This window comes from Brassica napus, chromosome A5 (assembly GCF_020379485.1).
Source record: "Brassica napus cultivar Da-Ae chromosome A5, Da-Ae, whole genome shotgun sequence".
NCBI classification, from domain to species: Eukaryota; Viridiplantae; Streptophyta; class Magnoliopsida; order Brassicales; family Brassicaceae; genus Brassica; species Brassica napus.
This window is the reverse complement of record NC_063438.1, coordinates 8,375,316-8,395,402: the sequence shown is the minus strand read 5'-3', so window position 1 is coordinate 8,395,402 and position 20,087 is coordinate 8,375,316. Positions and strand designations below refer to the sequence as shown.

At 30.8% G+C, this 20,087-nt stretch overlaps 2 protein-coding genes across 2 annotated transcripts; both read right to left on the bottom strand.

The window, feature by feature from the left end:
• Positions 1–2,471: 2,471 nt before the first annotated feature.
• LOC106436171 (serine/threonine-protein phosphatase PP1) lies at positions 2,472–4,723 on the bottom strand. Its single transcript, XM_048780898.1, has 4 exons — positions 4,360–4,723; positions 3,357–3,916; positions 3,053–3,277; positions 2,472–2,745 (listed from the first exon to the last, which is right to left on the bottom strand). Exons 1-3 carry the CDS (start codon positions 4,583–4,585, stop codon positions 3,104–3,106), a joined length of 960 nt encoding a protein of 319 aa, XP_048636855.1. The 5' UTR covers positions 4,586–4,723; the 3' UTR covers positions 2,472–2,745; positions 3,053–3,103.
• Positions 4,724–5,941: 1,218 nt separating this feature from the next.
• LOC106436176 (tropinone reductase homolog At2g30670-like) lies at positions 5,942–8,915 on the bottom strand. The gene is made up of 5 exons (XM_048780897.1): positions 8,722–8,915; positions 8,404–8,611; positions 8,074–8,290; positions 6,261–6,367; positions 5,942–6,160 (listed from the first exon to the last, which is right to left on the bottom strand). The coding sequence occupies exons 1-5, from the start codon at positions 8,898–8,900 to the stop codon at positions 5,969–5,971; spliced, it is 903 nt and encodes a 300-aa protein (XP_048636854.1). The 5' UTR covers positions 8,901–8,915; the 3' UTR covers positions 5,942–5,968.
• Positions 8,916–20,087: the final 11,172 nt, after the last annotated feature.

Genomic DNA, 20,087 nt, shown 5'->3' with positions numbered 1-20,087 from the left:
AAGGGAGTTGCCAACGCTGTCGCAGAATCTTGCTACCTACGCAATCTACTTCTGGAAATGGGAAGACCAATGCGCCAGTCAACCTTGGTGTACTGCGACAATGTCAGCGCGGTATACCTCTCCTCGAATCCAGTTCAACATCAACGTACAAAGCATATTGAGATCGACATACATTTTGTCAGAGAAAAAGTTATGATGGGCCAAGTCCGCGTACTTCACATTCCAGCAACACTTCAATATGCAGATATTTTTACGAAAGGACTACCTTCCTCGCTCTTCAACGATTTTAGATCCAGTCTTGGTGTGACAGAGCCCACGCTGCAACTGCGGGAGGGTATTAGAGGATAAGTATCACTTTGTATAGTTTAGATATTATTCCTTGCATATTCCTTTCTGTTATGAGCCGATCCCTATAATCGCTCAACCTCTTGTACTATATATGTTGAGATCAATACATAATACATTGCAAGGGAAACATAATCTCTTATAGTGTCAAACGAGACAGCCTGCTCGGTGGCGCGTATGTGTCTCAGTGGTGGTCGGAGACGGCGCGGTACTCCGGAACAAGCGGTGGAGACGATCTCGGACAAAGCGTGCATGGAAGCGTCAGTATTGCTGACGAAGCTGGCGTTGGCGAGACACAGTAGTGACAACGTGAGTGTCCTTGTGATTGATCTCAGAAGGAAAGGACACGTCACTGGACACTAATCCTTTTACTACTTGACACTCCCATCCAGTGCCGTGCGACAGTGGTGAAAAAAGAAACCTTCGCTTATGGCAGCAAAAAATAAATAAAGATCCAAAGGCATCATCTGTTCACTATTACCATTCATAATACAACCATTAGAATTTGAGTGTATACAACGCAATTACTATAATAATTTAGATTAAAAACATGAGCCTATTAAGGAATACATGGATTTCCTAAGTAACAAACAATGTAAACAACTGTTAACGAACTAATATAATTAGATATTAGTGATTATAGGTCTTAATGTATTTTTGAAATACTAAAGCTAAAGTTGGTCAAATTTTATCTTTGTTTGATTATGGCATAAAACATTGAGTAATTTAATAATTTTATCTTAAAATTAATTAGAAAATTTAATGACAAATATTTGATAAATATTTTTAATAAATATAAAAAATCTTGTTATATAATTACGGTTTTGTTTATTAGTTTAATTATTTCATATGTTCTTTTCTATTAAAATATTTATTTTTATTCTTATTGTTGAAATTTTTATGATTCGCTTAGGGCAACCATAGATGTTCGCACGGTTCTGCTCCCATCAAAGACAGCAGTTTTAAGTTAACTTCCCTTTTTTCAGTTCTTTTTGGTTGTTCTTGGAATGAGTGATGGTATACAACAAACAATTTAACCCGGTTTTGTGGCAAAAGGGTTAATAGTTTATAGGGATGAGTAGCTTTTTCTTCTCATTCCTGAAAGTCTTTCGTGTAATAGTAATTAAATTGAAGAAAATCAAATGTTTCTCACACGGATTATAATTAATTTAAGTTATACATGCAAAAAACATTTTGATATTAAAGAGAGCTGCAAGAATTTTTATCAAGAAAAAAAACTACAAAGAGCATACACAAGGAATGGAGTTATACTTTTTAGGATTTTAAATACATGCAAGAGGTGCTGTCTCTGTGCCGCAAGGCAAATACATGAGATTGGATATTATAGACGACTAAATGCAATTACGACCAGTAGATGTAAATACATGAGATTGGATATTATAGACGACTAAATGCAATTACGACCAGTAGATGTAACTAATGATTAAGACAAACGGTAAGGAAGATTCAAACATGAAATTGGCTTTAGATTATCAGAGACCAACAGCTTTGGCTGGTGCAAATGATATTGTTATGACTTAAGATTTTAACATTAAGAGGCAAAACAGAAGAAGGGAGAGTATTTGAGAGTGAGACCTTTCTCTTGAAACCTGATTTGGGCCTTCAGTTTTTTTCTAATCCTTGATCGTGCCAAAGATCCTGAAGTAATATAAACAAACATGTTTACATGTCCATGGGTTGGTGCTGCAAGTCAATTACGTAAGAAACAGAGTTGAGATATCTACCAGCCCATGTAAGCAAAGAGTTGATGAGTAGAGTAATCGATGATGGTAGTCAGCACTGTAAGCAAAACTATTCTGATAGATTTAAGGTGTTTCTCTTTCAAGGAAGCGATAGGTTTGATCTTACCCGCCAATACAAAGGAAGAAAATTAGAGGGGCTGCTAGGGATATGATAACAAAAACTTGCAGCACTAAAGGTTTGTGCGAGAGAGATACAGTCACAAGAGGAATCTGGAGTTTGGGTTTGGTTGTTTGTCTGATACAATTTTTTTTTATTGGTTAGATCCCTGTCTTCTTTCCAGCACACAAATTCTTTTCATTGTTAACCCTCAGTTGCACAGTTTTTTTTTTTCATTTAACATCATATGTGAAAAAGCTGGTGAATAGTACCCGCAAAAGCTGGCGATAATTTATGGGTTTGTGGTTTTGTTATTATCATACAAGAATCTGGGAGCTATGGTGAAGAAACTAAGACTAGTTTTTGGGTGTTTTCATAAAAAAATAAGAGAGGGTACAAATGAGAATCTAGTAGAACGAAGATATAAAAACACACACATCACAGCAGAAACCTGAGTTGTTACTCTGTTTCGAGACCGTCTCCGTGTTTGCTACGCAATGTGCCTATCTTCGCCATTAAATTCTGGCTCTAGCTCCTCAGCTGCAGAAATACCAAAACATAAAATCAGAAGCTGAGCTACATCATGAATAATGTGAGCAACTCTTAATGTATTTGCATTTAAATACTTGTCCCTCATATCAAATTATAATCAACTTGAGCAAAATGTATGCGATAACACCATTAAAGGTAGGTTGACTTCAAAACTATTTCATTTTTGCCATTAGTTTCACTATCCTGAAGCAAAAATATAAACTGCAGAAAACCAAGAGCCAAATACTGTGAACTGGCTAAACCTGAAGCAGGATATGTAGAAGGAGGTTCACTATAACAAGTAAAACAGTTTTACCTTTTTGGAGTGTTGTTAATTTGAAGCATGGTGGTGACTGGATAATTGTTATCATTGAAATGGGGATCTCTTATCCGACGGCTTTAGAATCTGGAACGAGCACATTAAGCTCTCATCAATGCTCATCATTGCGCCAGCATTATCAAACTCTCCGCAATAGTTGGGAGCTGAAAACACAGTAACAACCTGTCTTTCCGCAAAGAACTCATACCCATCTTCAACAACCTAAAATAAAACACACTCAGATCAAGCTAGCACAGTTTTGTAACTAAAAGACAAGAGATAACACGAGTTAAAGAAAGACCTGGTGGGCACGACAGATAAGGTCCATATCATTCTTCTGCAAAAACTCCGCAACCGTGTCAGCTCCAAAAGTATACGACACGCCACGGTCGTTCGCTCCCCAGCCCTTGACGTCTCCGCTAGGATCCGACCAAAGTAAATCACACACCAAACCCGAGTCAGGAATATCCAAGGGGCGCGAAATGCTCCTGATCTGGTCCAAGCTCGTCAGCTCCGGGGAGATCCCGCCGTGCATACACAGTATCCTATCGTCGATCAAGGCGGCCACGGGAAGACAGTTAAAGCAATCCGTGAATATTTTCCAGAGCCTGACGTTGAACCTGCGTTTGCACTCGTCGTAGAATCCGTAGATACGGTTGATGGAGGCGCACTCATGGTTCCCTCTCAGCAAGAAGAAGTTCTCAGGGTACTTGATTTTGTAAGCTAGGAGAAGGCATATGGTTTCAAGGCTTTGCTTGCCGCGGTCGACGTAGTCACCTAAGAAGAGATAATTGGCGTCGGGAGGGAAGCCTCCGTACTCAAAGAGTCTCAATAGGTCTGAGTACTGCCCATGAATATCACCTGTAAAAGTAAAGACAGAACTCTATATCATGAGAACCAATCAAAACTCAGTCACTTAAACTAGTTAACATATATACAAAAAACGAACCTCAAAAGAACATGTCAAAACTCTTAATCCTGTTTAAGTCTTATATAACATTACTACTAAACTTCACGTTAAAATTCCACATTTTACCACCCATTCGCTTGAATTTTAGAGTTCTGAACTCAAAATACCATTTTTCACCAATTTATTGACTCACTTAAAAGGGCCAAAACAACATTAACGCTCGAAATTACAACTTAAAAACTACCAATTGTTACATCAACATGCACTAACAATTAAAAACCAAAAAAATCAGTCTACTTCAAACCATTTCCTTACAAAATAACAACAGAACAGAAAGAGAACAAAGAATAAAAAAAAACACATTTTTTTTTGAAAAGAGAGGGAAGAATCAGACCGCAGATCTTGATGGGAGCTTCGAGTTCGAGGAGAATGGGCTGTTGGAGAAAGATGTCTTTAGAGACGGCACAGAGCTGTCGGATTTCACCTTCGCTGAGGTGAACTTGTTTCCCCGATCCAGGCCTCGTGTTCCGAAACTCAACCAATCGCCGGATTATATCGTCGAGCACCGCCGGTTCCATCGCTCTCGTCTGCTCCTGCTCCGGCGCCGGCTTCTCCGCCATCTCCGATTAAAACGAGCGGAGATTTCAAGTGTGAAGCTCTTTGCCTTCGGCGTTGTGGAGCTTGCGAGGAGGAGAGGGAGACAAGAAGAGACGACCGGCTCTGTCAGATTGATTTCATTGGTCCTTTTTTGTGTAGTTATTGATTGTGACACTCTTCCCTTGTTATTACGAGACGAGTGTTTTTTCAGTCCACCTAATGGGCCTCTTCCGAACTTCTAATGGGCCTAATAATTGGGCTTTATTCTAGAAGGTTCAGTCAATTACTGAAATTTTCATGACTTTGCTTTCACCTTTCTAGTAATCCTTTGAATGATAAAAGTGTGTAGGATTGTGAGGAGTCTTTGTGAAATCGTTGTAAGCGATGTAGATGGTAAATCAAAAGCGAATGAATACAGTCGAACATCTTTTGGTTTATAAGAAATCTATTAAACAATCTTATAAGAACATTGTTAATCAGTTATACCTGATTTGTGTTAATATCCTAACACTTGCTACTAAAAGATTCATAATCTATCCAAATTTGTTTTTTTTTTTCCATTAAAGGTCTTGTTTCAATTATTAAAGATCTTGAATGTTTGGGCTAGCTCCTCAGAGATTTCTAGTGAGTTTAGTGGAATCTCTTCTAGTTGTTTATTGTCATATCTCTTCTTTGAAAAATATTTATCGTGGGTTCATCGGGTCTAGTTTCATATTCACCGTCTCTAGCGAGAAGCACCTTATACCACCATTCTTCCTGTCCATGAAAGGAGATGTCGTTTTTGTTTCATTATCGAACTTTAAGTCTTGCTTTATCACTGCTTTTCATCTTGTGTAGTCGTTTGTATTGGGCCTAAAGATGCAATCGAGACTAATTGTGTATTTTCCGATGGTGATAGTTTGCTCTCAACGTCGCTTCTTTATGTATCTTAGCTGTCCGGTTTTATTGTGAAGATATTATCGATGCATTCGAGCTTGATCTTGAATTTGCTGTATCATTTTCTCATGAAGAACTATCTTGCTTATCTACTTTCTTGTGTAGTTTATATTTTCAATCAAAGAGAATGGTACATTACCTCTTTTTATTGTAACAGAAAGAATTGAGTTTGAATTAAAGTAAATTTATGTTTCAAAAAAAAAAGTTAAAGGAATCGATGGTTAGTAGAAAGCTCGATCATAGCAACGCATTAACACGAAACATAAGAACACTTTCTTTAAAAAAACAAAGTTATCCTGTCTTTATTCATTATTATTTTATGGTTTATACATGTATATATAGGAAACAAAGTAAAAAGAATCATCGATTCCTTAACTTGTGGAAATGGAAAATGAGATAATGTTCCTACAGAAGGATCACTTTCTTCTTATTTGCACAGACAAATTTTTCAGACACACACCCAGTATGGCTCAAGGCTTAGGCTGATAGGAGAAACCATTGACAGTGAGACCTCCATCAACACAAATGGTCTGACCAGTAATATATGAAGCTGCAGGTAGACAAAGAAAAGCCACAAGTGATGCAACCTCTTTTGGCTCTCCAGCGCGACCAAGTGGAGTTCTACTAAACAAACTCTTCCTGTAACAAGCGTCTCCGAGAACCTGATTATTCACAAGATTATAGGACATAAGAATGATAAGTACAAAGTGTTAACTGGAAAATAATATATAAGAACAACTACTGGAGGGTGGTATTGATTACAGGTGCAGTCATATCAGTGAGGATAAAATTAGGAGCAACAGAGTTGGTTCTTATGCCATCAGTTGCCCACTCACACGCCAAACTTCTTGCTAGTTGATTCATAGCTCCTGTACAAAAAAAAAATATTTAATCATTTAGAGGATAAACGACCTATTTACCCACTAGAAGTATCGCATAGTAATAAATTCACAAAAGCCTTCATGCTTGTCTTTTTTGTATAGATTTGTTACTATACGATATTTCTGGTAACTAACAGACATACCACTCTTTATATTATTATATATGTTACACAACATGAGCTATATTTGACACTAGGATCTTTTGTATCTATCTAACAATAATTGTTGCTGTGTTTAGAATCTTATTTCAATGAAGACGAGATCTAAAATAATGCACACACACACGCATATATATAGTATATCTATCTTATCATTTCAGCTCTGAATTTTGACACACAACACTAAACCAACTTACTAACGTAAATCAACATTAACCTTAAAGATATTCACAAGATTACTATGTCTATTGTTTTCTTTTTCTGAAACTGAAAAGGTTAAACCCGAGTCTATTAAAGACACAGACCTAACCCTCGGGTGGAGGTACAGCCCACAGATAGACTCTCTCCTGGACATTCAAATGAGCCGAAAGCAATAGCCCATATCCATGTGGCCAGCAGGGTTCAAACCAGGATTCCCCGTATCCCCTATATATTATTTGAGAAGCATTGCAACATTTTTTTGTAGCTACGTGTCATCACTAAAATGATTCTTAGAATCCTTAGAAAAATAGGTTGGTCCATCAAAATATATAATAAGCTTTTTATTAAACCACAATAAATACATTATTAATGTGCTTCATTATTTCCTTAAATAAAATTACGGAATTGCCTAATGTGGCTAAAGTATATATGACAATTAATGATTTTGAATAATAAAGATTTGATAAAAATAAGTGTGTATTATAATTATATTTGTTTAGTTTTAAGCTATTAAAATAAATTAAAATAATCATAGTAACCATATAAAAAAATTAAAAAATTATTTATATATTATATTTTGAATTTCTAAAAACGAGTATAAATTAATAAAACTGTTAAAAGTTCCACATTCAAATTTTGTGATCTATGATTTAAAACTTTTGTTATGACATGATACAAATAATTAAAAAATAATATAAGTTGAAAGTCTCATTTAGTAAGTATCAAAAATAAAAAATATATAAGTATATGTATCATTTTAAATTAAACTATATGCCATATAAAAATACATAAATATCTTAATTTTGAAATTTACTTTGAACATTTTTTTGATAAAAATTTGAAAAAATATTGACAACTTAATTTTTTAAAATATTATAAATTACTTAAACCATTTATCCTACAGTGAAAATTTTGTTATCACTAATTTAGATTTTTTGCTATAACAGATACAAATGTAAAAAAAATATGTGCAAAGGCATCATCTAATAAATATTAATATTAAAATATACCATATATATGTTACTATCATTTAAATTTAATTATATATCATATCAAATAGAAAATATATTTTTCAATTTATAAAATTTATTTATATGTTCGCACCAATTTAATTATATAAGTATTAGATAATGACTTTTCAATTATTTAATATATATTTATTATTTCATAATATGTTATAAACATGTAATATATAAAATAATGTATATATATAATGTTTATCCCGCGCAAAACGCGGGTCTTAACCTAGTTAGGTTTATTCCCTCAAGTGCCACTAGACTACCACCACTGGTTTTACTATGTCTATTGTTATTGATTAATATTCCATAGTTCTACCTTTCGATAAACCATAGAGGGATCCGCATTCCATAGATACAACCCCTCCAACAGAAGAATTCATAACAATGCTTCCATATCCAGAAGCCTTTAAAAGAGGATGTGAAAGCTGGCTAAGATGATAAGCAGATTCCAAGTTTGTTGAAATATGGAACGAGAAATCTTCTGCCACATATTCTGTTGTTGGTTTAAGGCGAATTCCCCCAACGTTATTCACCTATGTTGAACAAAAACAAAGAGTAACAAAAATCTTACTATATTTGCCACTACTTAATAGGTATTTTTCCCCTAAGAATATACTTATATTTAAAAAAGTTAAGATTAACTTACAAGAATACTCAGCTTGCCATCGAACATCTTTGAGACGGTTTGCATTAGTGTTTCTCTCTCGGGACGAGAGGATACATCACATATTGAACCGCTCACTTGAAACCCTTTCTTTTCCCATATGCTTAAACTTTTATTGAGCAGTGTTTCGGATATGTCACATACATGGATTATAGCTCCAAAACTAGCTAGCTCTTCTACTATGGCATGCCTAGAACAGTCCACAATTTAACAAAAGGTTATCGACATTACATAGAAAAGGGGACGTAGCAATGGGAAAAAAATATGATAATGATATAGCTAGAGAGTAGAAAAACGAACCCGATTCCGCTGGCTCCACCAGTTACAAGAGCAGTCATGCCTTGAAGACTCCATCTTTTATCCATTTTTTTGTTTTGTTTTGCATGTGAGTAGGAATGACCACAGATCCAAATAACATTTATAGAGGCGAAGTATATCAAATATACGTAGGTAATGACGTTTTTGAGGTGTGGAAACATTAAACATTATTTAAAATAATCAAAAATAAATAATGTAAACCAAATTTTTATAGCTTAATAGCAACTGTGTATATATTAAGTAATATGCAAAATACATATTTTTTTTTTTTTGAAATAGTAGTTTGGTTAATTTTGGTGTGAACTAGTTTTGAGTTTCGTAATTAATTTGGCTGTCATGATAAATTTTCAAGTGCTAGAGTTTCTACTTCTAGTTTTAGGACTCGATTATGTCGTTTCCTAATATTCTGGTTGATGCACGTTTTCTATATTAATCTGGCTGTCGATCTTGGACTATGTCGAGTCCTTTCCTAATATTCCGATCGATGTCGTTCATCTCATATACTATAAAATTTAAAACGTTCTAATATAAAGCTTAAATAATGTTTGGGAATATTTATAACAAAAATAATGTTAGGAATACTTATAACAAAATAATGTTGGGATAAAATCCTCACCGAATTGTTTTATTTTCCAAGGATGGTTGGCTTCATTTTCGGCGGATAGTATTTCTCTTGCACAATATTATCTTGCAATTTGTACGTAAACCTACATCAAATCAACCACACCAAACGAAAAATCATATCTGGTTTATGGTTATTTGAGTTTATTCCGTGATCTGATGAATCTCAAAATACGTACACTATTACTTAAAAACTTAATGGTATATGTATCACATTCACATTAGTTCTCAGAAAAGGCAGTCACAGTTAAAACTTTAAACACAATAATACCAAAACTATGTTACTTGTTAACTTATAAAGTTATTTACTTAAAAAAAATTATTTACTTTTTCAGAATAAATATTTTTTATAAAAGAAGAAATATTTACTAGTACGATATTTTACTTTACACATTTGTTCTTTTTGTTTGATTTTTTCTCTTCTGGTGTATTCAAATTGCGTATCCTAGATTCTATATGTATTGTACATGTATTTCTATAGACTCGGTTGAATAAGAATCATTGATTCTCTCTCTTGTACCAAATACTTTATAACAATAAGAAAAACATTAAATAATTTTAAGGGAAATTCTTTCAAATAGCTTTTTAAAGATTTTTCATAAAAATAACCATCAAAAAAGAAAATGAACAAAATAGCCTATTTTATTTTAAAATTTTTAAAATTTATTTTTTATTTTTTTTTAAATTTGAAACTCTGTCTCCAAAACTCTACTCCTTAACTTTAAAATCCTAAGTCTAGATTAGTTAATCCTAGTGTAAAAATATATTTTCAGTCTTTAATAAAACTTATTTTGGTCATTTTCTTTATTAAATGTTATTTTGTGACAAAAACTTAAAAAAAGTTATCTTAGGAAATTTCTCTAATTTTTATTTAGAAGAAAAATAAATATTTAATTTATATATTGTATTATGTCATTTTTTGAAGTGGTCTAACTTAAAACAAATAAATTTATTAATTTATCAGATTTATAAATGTATATTTTAAGTTATATATATATATATATATATATATATATATATATATATATATATATATATATATATATATATAACTATAGTCCGATATTTTGAGATTTCGGAGAAATTGGTTTCAGAAGACATTCTTTTTTTTTGTCATCTTCCGGAAGACAATTATTTTTAGAAGCTTGTACCTCTTTGGCTTTTCGACTCTGTGCCATTTTTTGGACAAAACTCTTGATGTATTTATAGAAATCCATATTAGTTTATAATAATTCATAATTCTATTTATGAATTCAGTTATCTAAAATTTTATGATTATATTAAAATAAATCTTGATCTCATAGAATATCTTTGATTTAGTCTGCTAGGTGTATAACTCTGTGTCGACAAAAAAAAGGGTGTATAAGTGTATAACTCTATAAGACCATAAACATTAGTTATAAGTTCTTAGTCTATAGAATATAAGCGATTTTCAAGAAACAATATAATATAATAACAACATAAATTTCGGGTCGTAAGGTGATTTCTTATGACTTATCCATATCTTTATGTCCAAAACCGTTTTAATAGGAGTAAAGTAAACTAATTTTATACTCATATGATAACTTTTACTATCCATCTCACTCAAATTATGATAGATACCTTGATTTGACAAACTCATTTTATCTATTAAAATATGACTTATTCTTGGGTTCACCCCCTAGGGTGAATCTCTAGGTTCACCAACCAATAGTACTATGTTATTTCAAATTTGATATTTTTTATAAAATGAAACAAAATATTGTCAAGTTATATTATGTTTTTAAAATAAAAAGATAAAAAAATAAAAATAAAAATAGTAGTAATTACAAAAAGAATATTTTTAAGAAAAAACTAAACCCTAAACCCTAAATCCTAATCCCTAAACCCTAAACCCGAAGCTCTAAACCCTTGGGTAAACCCTAAACCCTTGGATAAATCATAAATTCTAAATCAAAAATACTAAACACTAAAACACTCAAGGATTTAGGATTTTAGTGTTTAGTGTTTTTGATTTAGAGTTTATGATTTATCCAAGGGTTTAGGGTTTACCCAAGGGTTTAGGGTTTCAAATTTAGGGTTTAGAAATTAGGATTTAGAGTTTAGGGATTAGGATTTAGGGTTTAGTGTTTTGTTGACGACGTTAACAATATTTAAAAAAATATATTTTCTTTTGTAACAACTATTTTTTTTATCTTTTTATTTTAAAAACATAATAACTTGACAATATTTTGTTTCTTTTTTTAAAAGATATCGAATTTAAAATAATGAAATTCTATTGGTTGGTGAACCTCTAGGTTCACCCTAGGGGATGAACCCAAAAATCCTTTATATACTAAAGCGCAAGTCGCCTAACAAATAGAAATCTGACACATGTCATATGTTTTACAAATTTTAAAAACATAAATGCAAAAAAAAATACAAAACAGTTTCGTGTGCTTATCTCAACTAATCTTTTCTATAAAAAAAATTAAAAGTTCCTAATATTCCTCACACTACACCATCATCTCACGATCTTTGGAAACGGTAATCTTTCGTTTAGATAAAAATTTAACTCACAGAGCTTTTACTCAAATTCATCTCTACTTGCTTAAATTCCTAAATTCTTTGTAACAGCTTCTAACTCTCTGTCTAAAGTGTGAAATTGCAATTTTAAACAGATAGATTGAAAATTTTATTAACCGTATCCATAGTATCGAATGGTGGATCAATATCAACGAAATCTCTGGCAAACCCACGGTGGCACAACAATAGGCTTCAAACGGGCAGGCCAGTCATACTCCAAAATTGGCTGATGAACGTTAGTAGTGTCCAGGTTATTTACGCTAAAAACACTCAAACTCTTCCTCCTCAAATCCTAAATTGCGTCATGTTGAATTTTTTTTTTCATCGACCGTTTCTTTTATAATCTACTGATAGCTTTTTTTATAAACATTTTGCTACATGCTGGGTGAAAGTGATAACGCAAGTAAACGAAGTCGATGTCATTTTCAAAATAGATTAAATCAATTCTGGATTTTTTGGAAGTTCTTATTTTGTGTGGTAATGTGCACACAAAAAAAAAGAGAAGGACACACAAAAAAAAGAGAAGGAGAATAATAGAGACTCGCCGTAAAGCAAGCGTACAAAATCTTCAAGAAATTTGAGAAGTGCCACAAGAGAAAAAATGATGATCATTAGAAGACAACAAATGGAGCTGGAGAAATTCAGGTGAGAGGAAAAATGAAAAAGATTCATATATCACCTACTAATCTGATCAGTGACCAGGTTGGTCTTCCTTATTTTTTTTATTTATGTGTTTATTTTGTTTACTTTTGATCTATATACACTTTTTCACTTTTACTTTTCTTCTAAGCTTAACAAAATTTGGCTGATTTTTTTGGAAACAAAATGTCAAAGCATGTATAGCATTGAAAATGAAGAAATGTAAAAGTTATAGTGAAAGATAACAAAAGCATCCATTGGAAAAAAAAAAGAGATAAACACGACAAAAGACACTAATAGAATTTATCTACAAACTAAGGTTGATACATTAATAGTACTTATGGAAAACACATGTTTTTCTTCAATTTGTGTTTCATATGTATAAATTTTTATTTGGTTTTGAAAGAAGATCAATATTTTACTTTCAGGATTTATATTAGGGCTCTTTATATTATGCAATTGTAAGTTATAAATATCAATTTAAAAATAAAATAAAATGCAAATTAAGATTGTTAAATTTATATCTACTATATTTAGTGTATATCTACATACAAATAAATAATAGCCGTGCATAGCACGGGAGATATACTAGTAACTCTTAAAATAGAAGTCATGACTTCATTCATGTGTGATTTTTTTATTTAGACCATCCTTAGAAAATTTATTAATTTTTACATAACTTAATTATAATTTATGTTAATATCTTTATTTTTATTTAATACTAATAAATATATTAAAGAAATATCTAACAAAATCTTTCAAATATATTTTAGAATATTTTTTTAAGTATATTTTCAAAATTAGTTATTTAAAAATTAATTCATCACAAAATATAGTTATGAATAAAATTTTAGTTTAGTTTTGATTGTAAACAAAAATTATAAATTATAAAAAATACTTTTAATAATATTTTAATGATAATAATAATTACAAGGGCTTCTTTCAAAAATGACTCAAAATTTCAAGTCAAACACAAAAATAACCTATGTTTTTTTTTTAAACTTTGTTTTGTCCTACTCACCCTAGAAGTTTTAGTTATTCACGAAAATGCCATTACTTTTTTTTCTAAAATAATGTTTTTATCTTATCATCCTCAACTTCACCAAATATTTGCAACTTTGCCATTGACATCAATACATCAACCACCATGAACTACCAAATTGAGAGTATTAATGCCCTAATGTTTTGATTTTTTCTCATCCTTTCTCCTTTCCTATCCACACAAACCATATATCTTACACTTTCTCTCAAAATTCATCAAAAAAACTGAAGATTTTGATTACAAATTAGGTAAGGTTCATAAACTTGAGATTCTTGGTGATTAACGAGTAGGTAGCTGTTCTGGTGAAGTTCTGAGTGATTGGAGAAACCATGCAAGTCATCTCACGAGTTCAAGGTATGAAATCGCGAACCACATTTTATTTTTTAGATCTGTTCGACGAAGAAGACTTCTTTAGAAGTCTTTTTTATCGAGAAGTCTTTTGAATGCATATATTAGTTTTCAATTGACCTTTTGTGTTTTTAATAGAAGACTTCCCTGGAAGTCTTCTAACTTTCCTTTGTAAAGAAAAAAATTCAAAATTTTCAGAGAAGTCTTCTCCGATAAACATGTTACTTTTAAATTTGACCGAAGTTGGTCAGAAATTTGACTTTTTATAAAAGACTTCCTTAGAAGTCTTCCTGGAGAAAACTTCTACAGAAGTCTTCACTAAATCTTTTCAATGCCGGAAGATGTCTGCGTGGGTTACTTTTGCAATTGAAAAATAATAGTAAAACATTTAATATTAGAAGTCTTCTAGAAAAGTCATCCGACGGAAGACTTATCTAAGTCTTCCAGAAGTCATCTTTTGAAGTATTCTGTAGGTAGACTTCCGTAGAAGTCTTCTACAAAAAGTTAAAATTCTGACCAACTTCGGTCAAATTCAAAAGTTACTTGTTTATCCGAAAATACTTCCAAGGAAGTCTTCTCTGGGAATTTCAAAAAAAAAATCAATTTTAAAAGTAAGCCAATATTTACAAAGGAAAATTTCCTTAGATGTCTTATGTAGAGTAGACTTCTTAAGAAATATTCCTTCGTAAATTTGCAATTGCAAAAAATGACCTAATCAGAGGACTTCTTTTGAAGTCTACACAGAGTAGACTTCTTTTAAAGTCTTCCGTGGATGACCTCCAAAGAAGTCTTCTACGTAAATATTTATTAAACTTCAAATTTATCCAAAATTAAAATGATTTTTTAATATTTTCTTGCTAATTCATGTTTGTTTGTCAATATTGGGACTACTGAGTCGAATTCTTAACTTAATTGGTGATAATTATTAAGTTACAAACGTTGTTGTTTAATAATGTTTCTAACTAAACGGAGAAGTCTTCTGTAAGTCTTCGACATAAGTGTTAACTTTCAAAAGTGTTAAGTAACTTCAAGAATATCACTTCATGTGGTTTAATGTATCTTTTTAGATCATAAGATATAATTTTTAACTTACCTGAAATTTTTAAAAAATCTTCTCTCACTTAAAATTCAAGTTTGATCTTTTGTGAATTTGACTAAGTTATTTTTAAGTCTTCTCTCTTAGTTTTAGTAAATTTGACTAAGTTTTTGTGTTGTTGTGTTTTGATATGAGTGGATAGAATGGTTAAAACAATTTGTGGTATGTTGTATCAATAACTTCAATAATATCAAGTACTTTTGGTAAGACATGAACATTTTTAGCAAATTCTTTTGATTAACATTTCTTTAAGTTTACAAAAGAATTCACAACTAAATAGTGCACATACAAATCATAAAACAAACCATAAACAAAACTATTACACATGGAACTAGATATCATTCCTCAACATGGATCAGCTTGGACTCCACTTGACATCATTCATTTGTACCACTTTGGACATAAGACTTTGGAAGACTTCCCGAAGACTTCGTGGAAAGTCTTCTAACATAAAATACATTAGAAGACTTATCAAGAAGTTTGCCAAGAGTCTTCTGAGAATTTCTGAGTCTTCCAAGAGTCTTCCGAGAGTTTCTGAGAGTCTTCCAAGAGTCCTCGGAGAAATCTTCCAAAGTCTAACTCATATCTGAAAAATCTGCATATTCAAACTTTGGAAGACTTCCTGAAGACTTCGTGGGTCGTCTTCTAGCATAAAATGCATTAGAACACTTCCCAAGAAGTCTTTCGAGAGACTTCCAAGAGTCTTCTGAGAAGTCTTTCAAAGTCTGATTTATATCTGAAAATTTTATATATTCAAAAGCATTCAAACAGTTTCAAAATAGAGAAAACTTCAAAAACACTTTTTATGCTTAGTAATAAACAAAAATTTGTCACATTAGGTTGAATTTATAACTTTTTAGGATTCAATATATAAAACATATAAAATACATATCCAATATTTGTATCACTTTGTGCAGAAAACTTCCAGAAAATTTCGTGGGAAGTCTTCTAGCATAAAATGCATTAGAAGACTTGTCTTGAATTCTTCCGACAGTTTTTTGAGAAGTCTTTTAAAGTCAATTTCAGATCTGGAAAACCTGCAAATTCAAAAGCATTCATATGACTTCAAAACAGATAAAAACTTCAAAAATATGATTTTATGCTTAAATAATAAACAAAACAATTACAATAGGTTGAATCTATAGCTTTTTAGAATATAATATATAAAGCACAAAATAATACATATCCAACATTTATAGATCTACTTTTGAATGAGTGAAAGATGAGAACCATGTAATGAAAAACGTGCAAAAAGAAGATAAATTAATGAGAAGACATAAAAAAATGAGAAATGAATTTAAATTTGGTGTTTTGATGTTCAAAGATATTAGAGAGAGGTTGGAGAGTTTTAGAGTGAGAAACATTACATTTTTGTTGCAGCCATTTGAGAGGAAAAAAGAGAATGTGTTAATTTTCTTTATATATAGAGACAAAACTTCCAATTAGGTTAAATATTTTCGATATAGAAGACTTCTTGGGAAGTCTTCTAAGAGAAGACTTCTTTAAAAGTCTTCTAAGAAAAAACTTCTTAAGAAGTCTTCTAGATCCTAAATTCAAATGCATGAGTAGACTCCTAGAAGACTTCAATTTAGGCGGGAAACCTATATTCTACAATCATTTAGGCGGGAAACCTAAATTCTAGAAATTTAGGCGAGAATATGTCAGAAGACTTCTTGGGAAGCCTTCTTGTGAAGTCTTCTGGAAGTTTTCCAAACCTAAACTAATCAAATAACTAACTAAATAGCAAATAATAACTCATTAAACTTATAAAGTGTTTAATATACACAAAACTAAATACATCGAGGTCAAAACAAATTTTTTAAAGTTAAGATTCCAAACTCTAGTCCTATAAATACCAACAATACTATAACATATGTTACCAAACCCTAAACTAAATGCTATCATGACTAATTCTACATTCACCCAACCCTAGAAGACTTCCCGAAGACTTTGATTTAGGCAGAAAACCTAATTTTTTTCTAAATTTAGGCGGGAACCCTAAATTCTACCAAAATGTAGGTGTGATATGTCAGAAGACTTATTGGGAAGTCTTCTGTGAGTCTTCCAGACCCTATAATCAAATAACTAAGCAAAAAACACTTTCCCAAACTTTTAAGATATTTAGAAATTGTTTAAATCAAGTTACTAATCACTTGAAGGTCAAATATTTTTTTAAAAAAATAAGATGAGATTTCAAAATCTAACCCTAAAAATACTAACAATACTACAACATATGTTACCATACCCTAAACTAAAGAATATCATGACTCAATCTACATTCACTCATCTATGTTAAAAATAATTTAATTTCAGTAAAACTAAATTTCCATCTTTTAGAAATGTTTATTAATACATGATTTTGACTTTTTCCCTTTGAATTTTTTTTTTTATAAAATTTATTAATTATTTTAAAGATCTAATCCATAAGAAGACTTTCTCTGGAAGACTCCAAGATGACTAATGGAAGACTTTGATCTAGGCGGGAAACCTAAATTTTTCAAATTTAGGCGGAAACCCTAAATTCGACTAAAATTTAGGCGGGATGTGTCAGAAGACTTCTTTTTAAGTCTTCTATGAGTCTTCCAGACCCTAAAATCAATTAACTATGCAAAAAACACTTTCTTAAACTTAAAAGAAACTTAGAAAATATTTAAATCAAGTTATTAGATACTTACTAAACATATATGGGTCAATTTAAAAAAACGAAAGTAAGATTTCAGAATCTAACCCTAAATATACATACAATACTATAATATATGTTACCAAACCCTAAACCAATCTATGTTGAAAATAATTCAATTTCAGATGAACTAAATTTACATCATTGAGAAATGTTTATTATTACATGATTTCAATTTTTTACCCATCAAATATATTTTATAAAATTATAAAATTATTTTTAAGATCTACTAAACGAGAAAACTTAGAAAAAAGTCATAATAGAGAAGGGTTATAATGGTAAAACTGAATACATGTTTTTTGTTTGTTCGTAAGGAGGCTGTTATAGTTTCACTAGGCTTTTGGATTACTTTTGCATTTGATTGAATATGAGGTACACTTTTATATTCAAAATCAGGTTTTGAAACATTTTTTGGCAAATCCCCTAATTTCAAATTGAATTTATTTCAAATTTAAATTTAAGAAATATTTTAAAATATTTTTTAAAAAGAAATATTCATTTATATTTCTAATGTAAAAATAAACATATCCTATCTATTTAGCACAAAAAAATATGACGTATTTCATATGTGTTTTTTAAAAAAAATTTAGTTCACTTAGAAGTCATACCTTCAAATGATTTTACCATGTAATACAATTAATTTGCACTTTAAGATGAAACATTTGATCTTTGTTAATATCGTATATATGCAACTTTAGTCTACTGTTATTAACGTTTGTTTATTCTTCTGATTAAAAACCAATTCGGTTTATTATTTAAACAACTATAATTAATTGATTTAATTAATAATTATATATCAAATTCTCTATTATGTAGGTTTAACTTACTTTAATTTCCACATATATTTCAAATTTAAAAATAAAACAAAATTTATGTAAATCAGTATTGTTACATAATAATGTTTTCAAAATAAAGTTTGTTACAAAAATACAAAATTTATAAAATTTATAGTAATAGTATTATACGCCACACAATTATTATTATAAAATTAGAAAATATATAACACCAAATTACATTAATTTATTGATATATTTTATTACATAATCTAAAATATTTTATAACGAAAACCCGCATGGTCGTTAGGATCAATATCTAGTTACTGTATATACTAAAATAAACCTTGATTGTTTATAAGATTGGATAAAGATCAATTTAAAGTTTTATATCTAATATAAAATAATACACAGGATTTTTTGGACAAGAAACTTTTATATTAAATTAAAGTCCCGACGAGCTTAGGTGGTTATCGGAGGTATACTCAGCAGTGAAATGATAAACGAAAACCACTACAATATGACGAAAGATATATGTGGAAAAAGAGCAAAAAAAAAACCTGTATCCTAAAGCCTGTGTTCCGAAGAACACATTGAAGTCAAATTTAAGACCGACGTTGAAACACCCAATCAATGGGATTGGAGAACGGTTAGTACCCGTCTCGGTCTAAACTCGATGATAGGCCGGCAACAATTGAAAAATCTCGCACTAAATCTTTAAGTTTAACTTATTATGCAATATTTGATATCTCTAACTTCCAATTATTAAACTAACTGTACATAACGTTGAGCCAGACATTTGATTTAAAAATCTAAAAATCACATGCACAATTCAGTCACTATATGTGCTTTCTTTATCTTAACAAAGAAATAGAATATATATGCATAATTCCAGATGACCATGAACTTAGGTGACCAAATTAGTATTCTCATATGGATCATTAATATTCCATGTTCTAAGCAATGATATATACGAGTCAACTCTAATAAAATAATATTTGAAACCCTTTCGCATGGAGAAATTATAATATGATACGTTATAATACAATATTCATAATTTAATCGTATCAAATATACCCACAAACATCATGTAAATTTTTATATGCTGAAACTCATAATTATTAGTATGCATATCACATATACATCAAGGGAAATTTTTATATTTACCATTTTTTTGGTAGCATTCTTCATGTTTAAGAAACATTTTCAAAAATATTTTCGGGCGTTTTGCAAAATTGACCTACAACGTCAAACACAAAACTAACCTCACCTTTTTTTTTAGAAATTAGTTTTCCCCTATTCACCCCACAAGTTCATATAATTCACGAAAATACCATCAATTTTTTTTTTTTCAAAAATAACATGTTTACTCTCTCACCCTCATCATCTTCAAGTAATTACAAAATTGTCATTGTCATCAATACCCTAACCACCAGGAACAACCAATTTGAAGCTCTTAATGCTCCCAAAATCGATTTACCCTTCTTCTTTCTCCATTCTTATGAACTAAACACAACATCTCTCTCATCTTCTCTCCACATTAAGCTAAAAAAAACCAAGAGTTTGATTCTATATTTTTTATGGTTCATAGAGTCAAAGAAACTA

What these genes read in the sequence shown, in the direction of transcription:
- LOC106436176 (XM_048780897.1), bottom strand. Translation starts at nt 8,900, where the DNA reads ATGTTTCCACACCTCAAAAACGTCATTACCTACGTATATTTGATATAC. An exon ending in ATGGCAAGCTGAGTATTCTT is followed by an intron (nt 8,291 to 8,403) that starts GTAAGTTAATCT and finishes TGTTCAACATAG; the next exon opens with GTGAATAACGTTGGGGGAAT. An exon ending in CCTCTATGGTTTATCGAAAG is followed by an intron (nt 6,368 to 8,073) that starts GTAGAACTATGG and finishes TTTTTTGTACAG; the next exon opens with GAGCTATGAATCAACTAGCA.
- LOC106436171 (XM_048780898.1), bottom strand. Translation starts at nt 4,585, where the DNA reads ATGGCGGAGAAGCCGGCGCCGGAGCAGGAGCAGACGAGAGCGATGGAA. An exon ending in AGCTCCCATCAAGATCTGCG is followed by an intron (nt 3,917 to 4,359) that starts GTCTGATTCTTC and finishes TTACTTTTACAG; the next exon opens with GTGATATTCATGGGCAGTAC. An exon ending in TTATCTGTCGTGCCCACCAG is followed by an intron (nt 3,278 to 3,356) that starts GTCTTTCTTTAA and finishes GTTTTATTTTAG; the next exon opens with GTTGTTGAAGATGGGTATGA.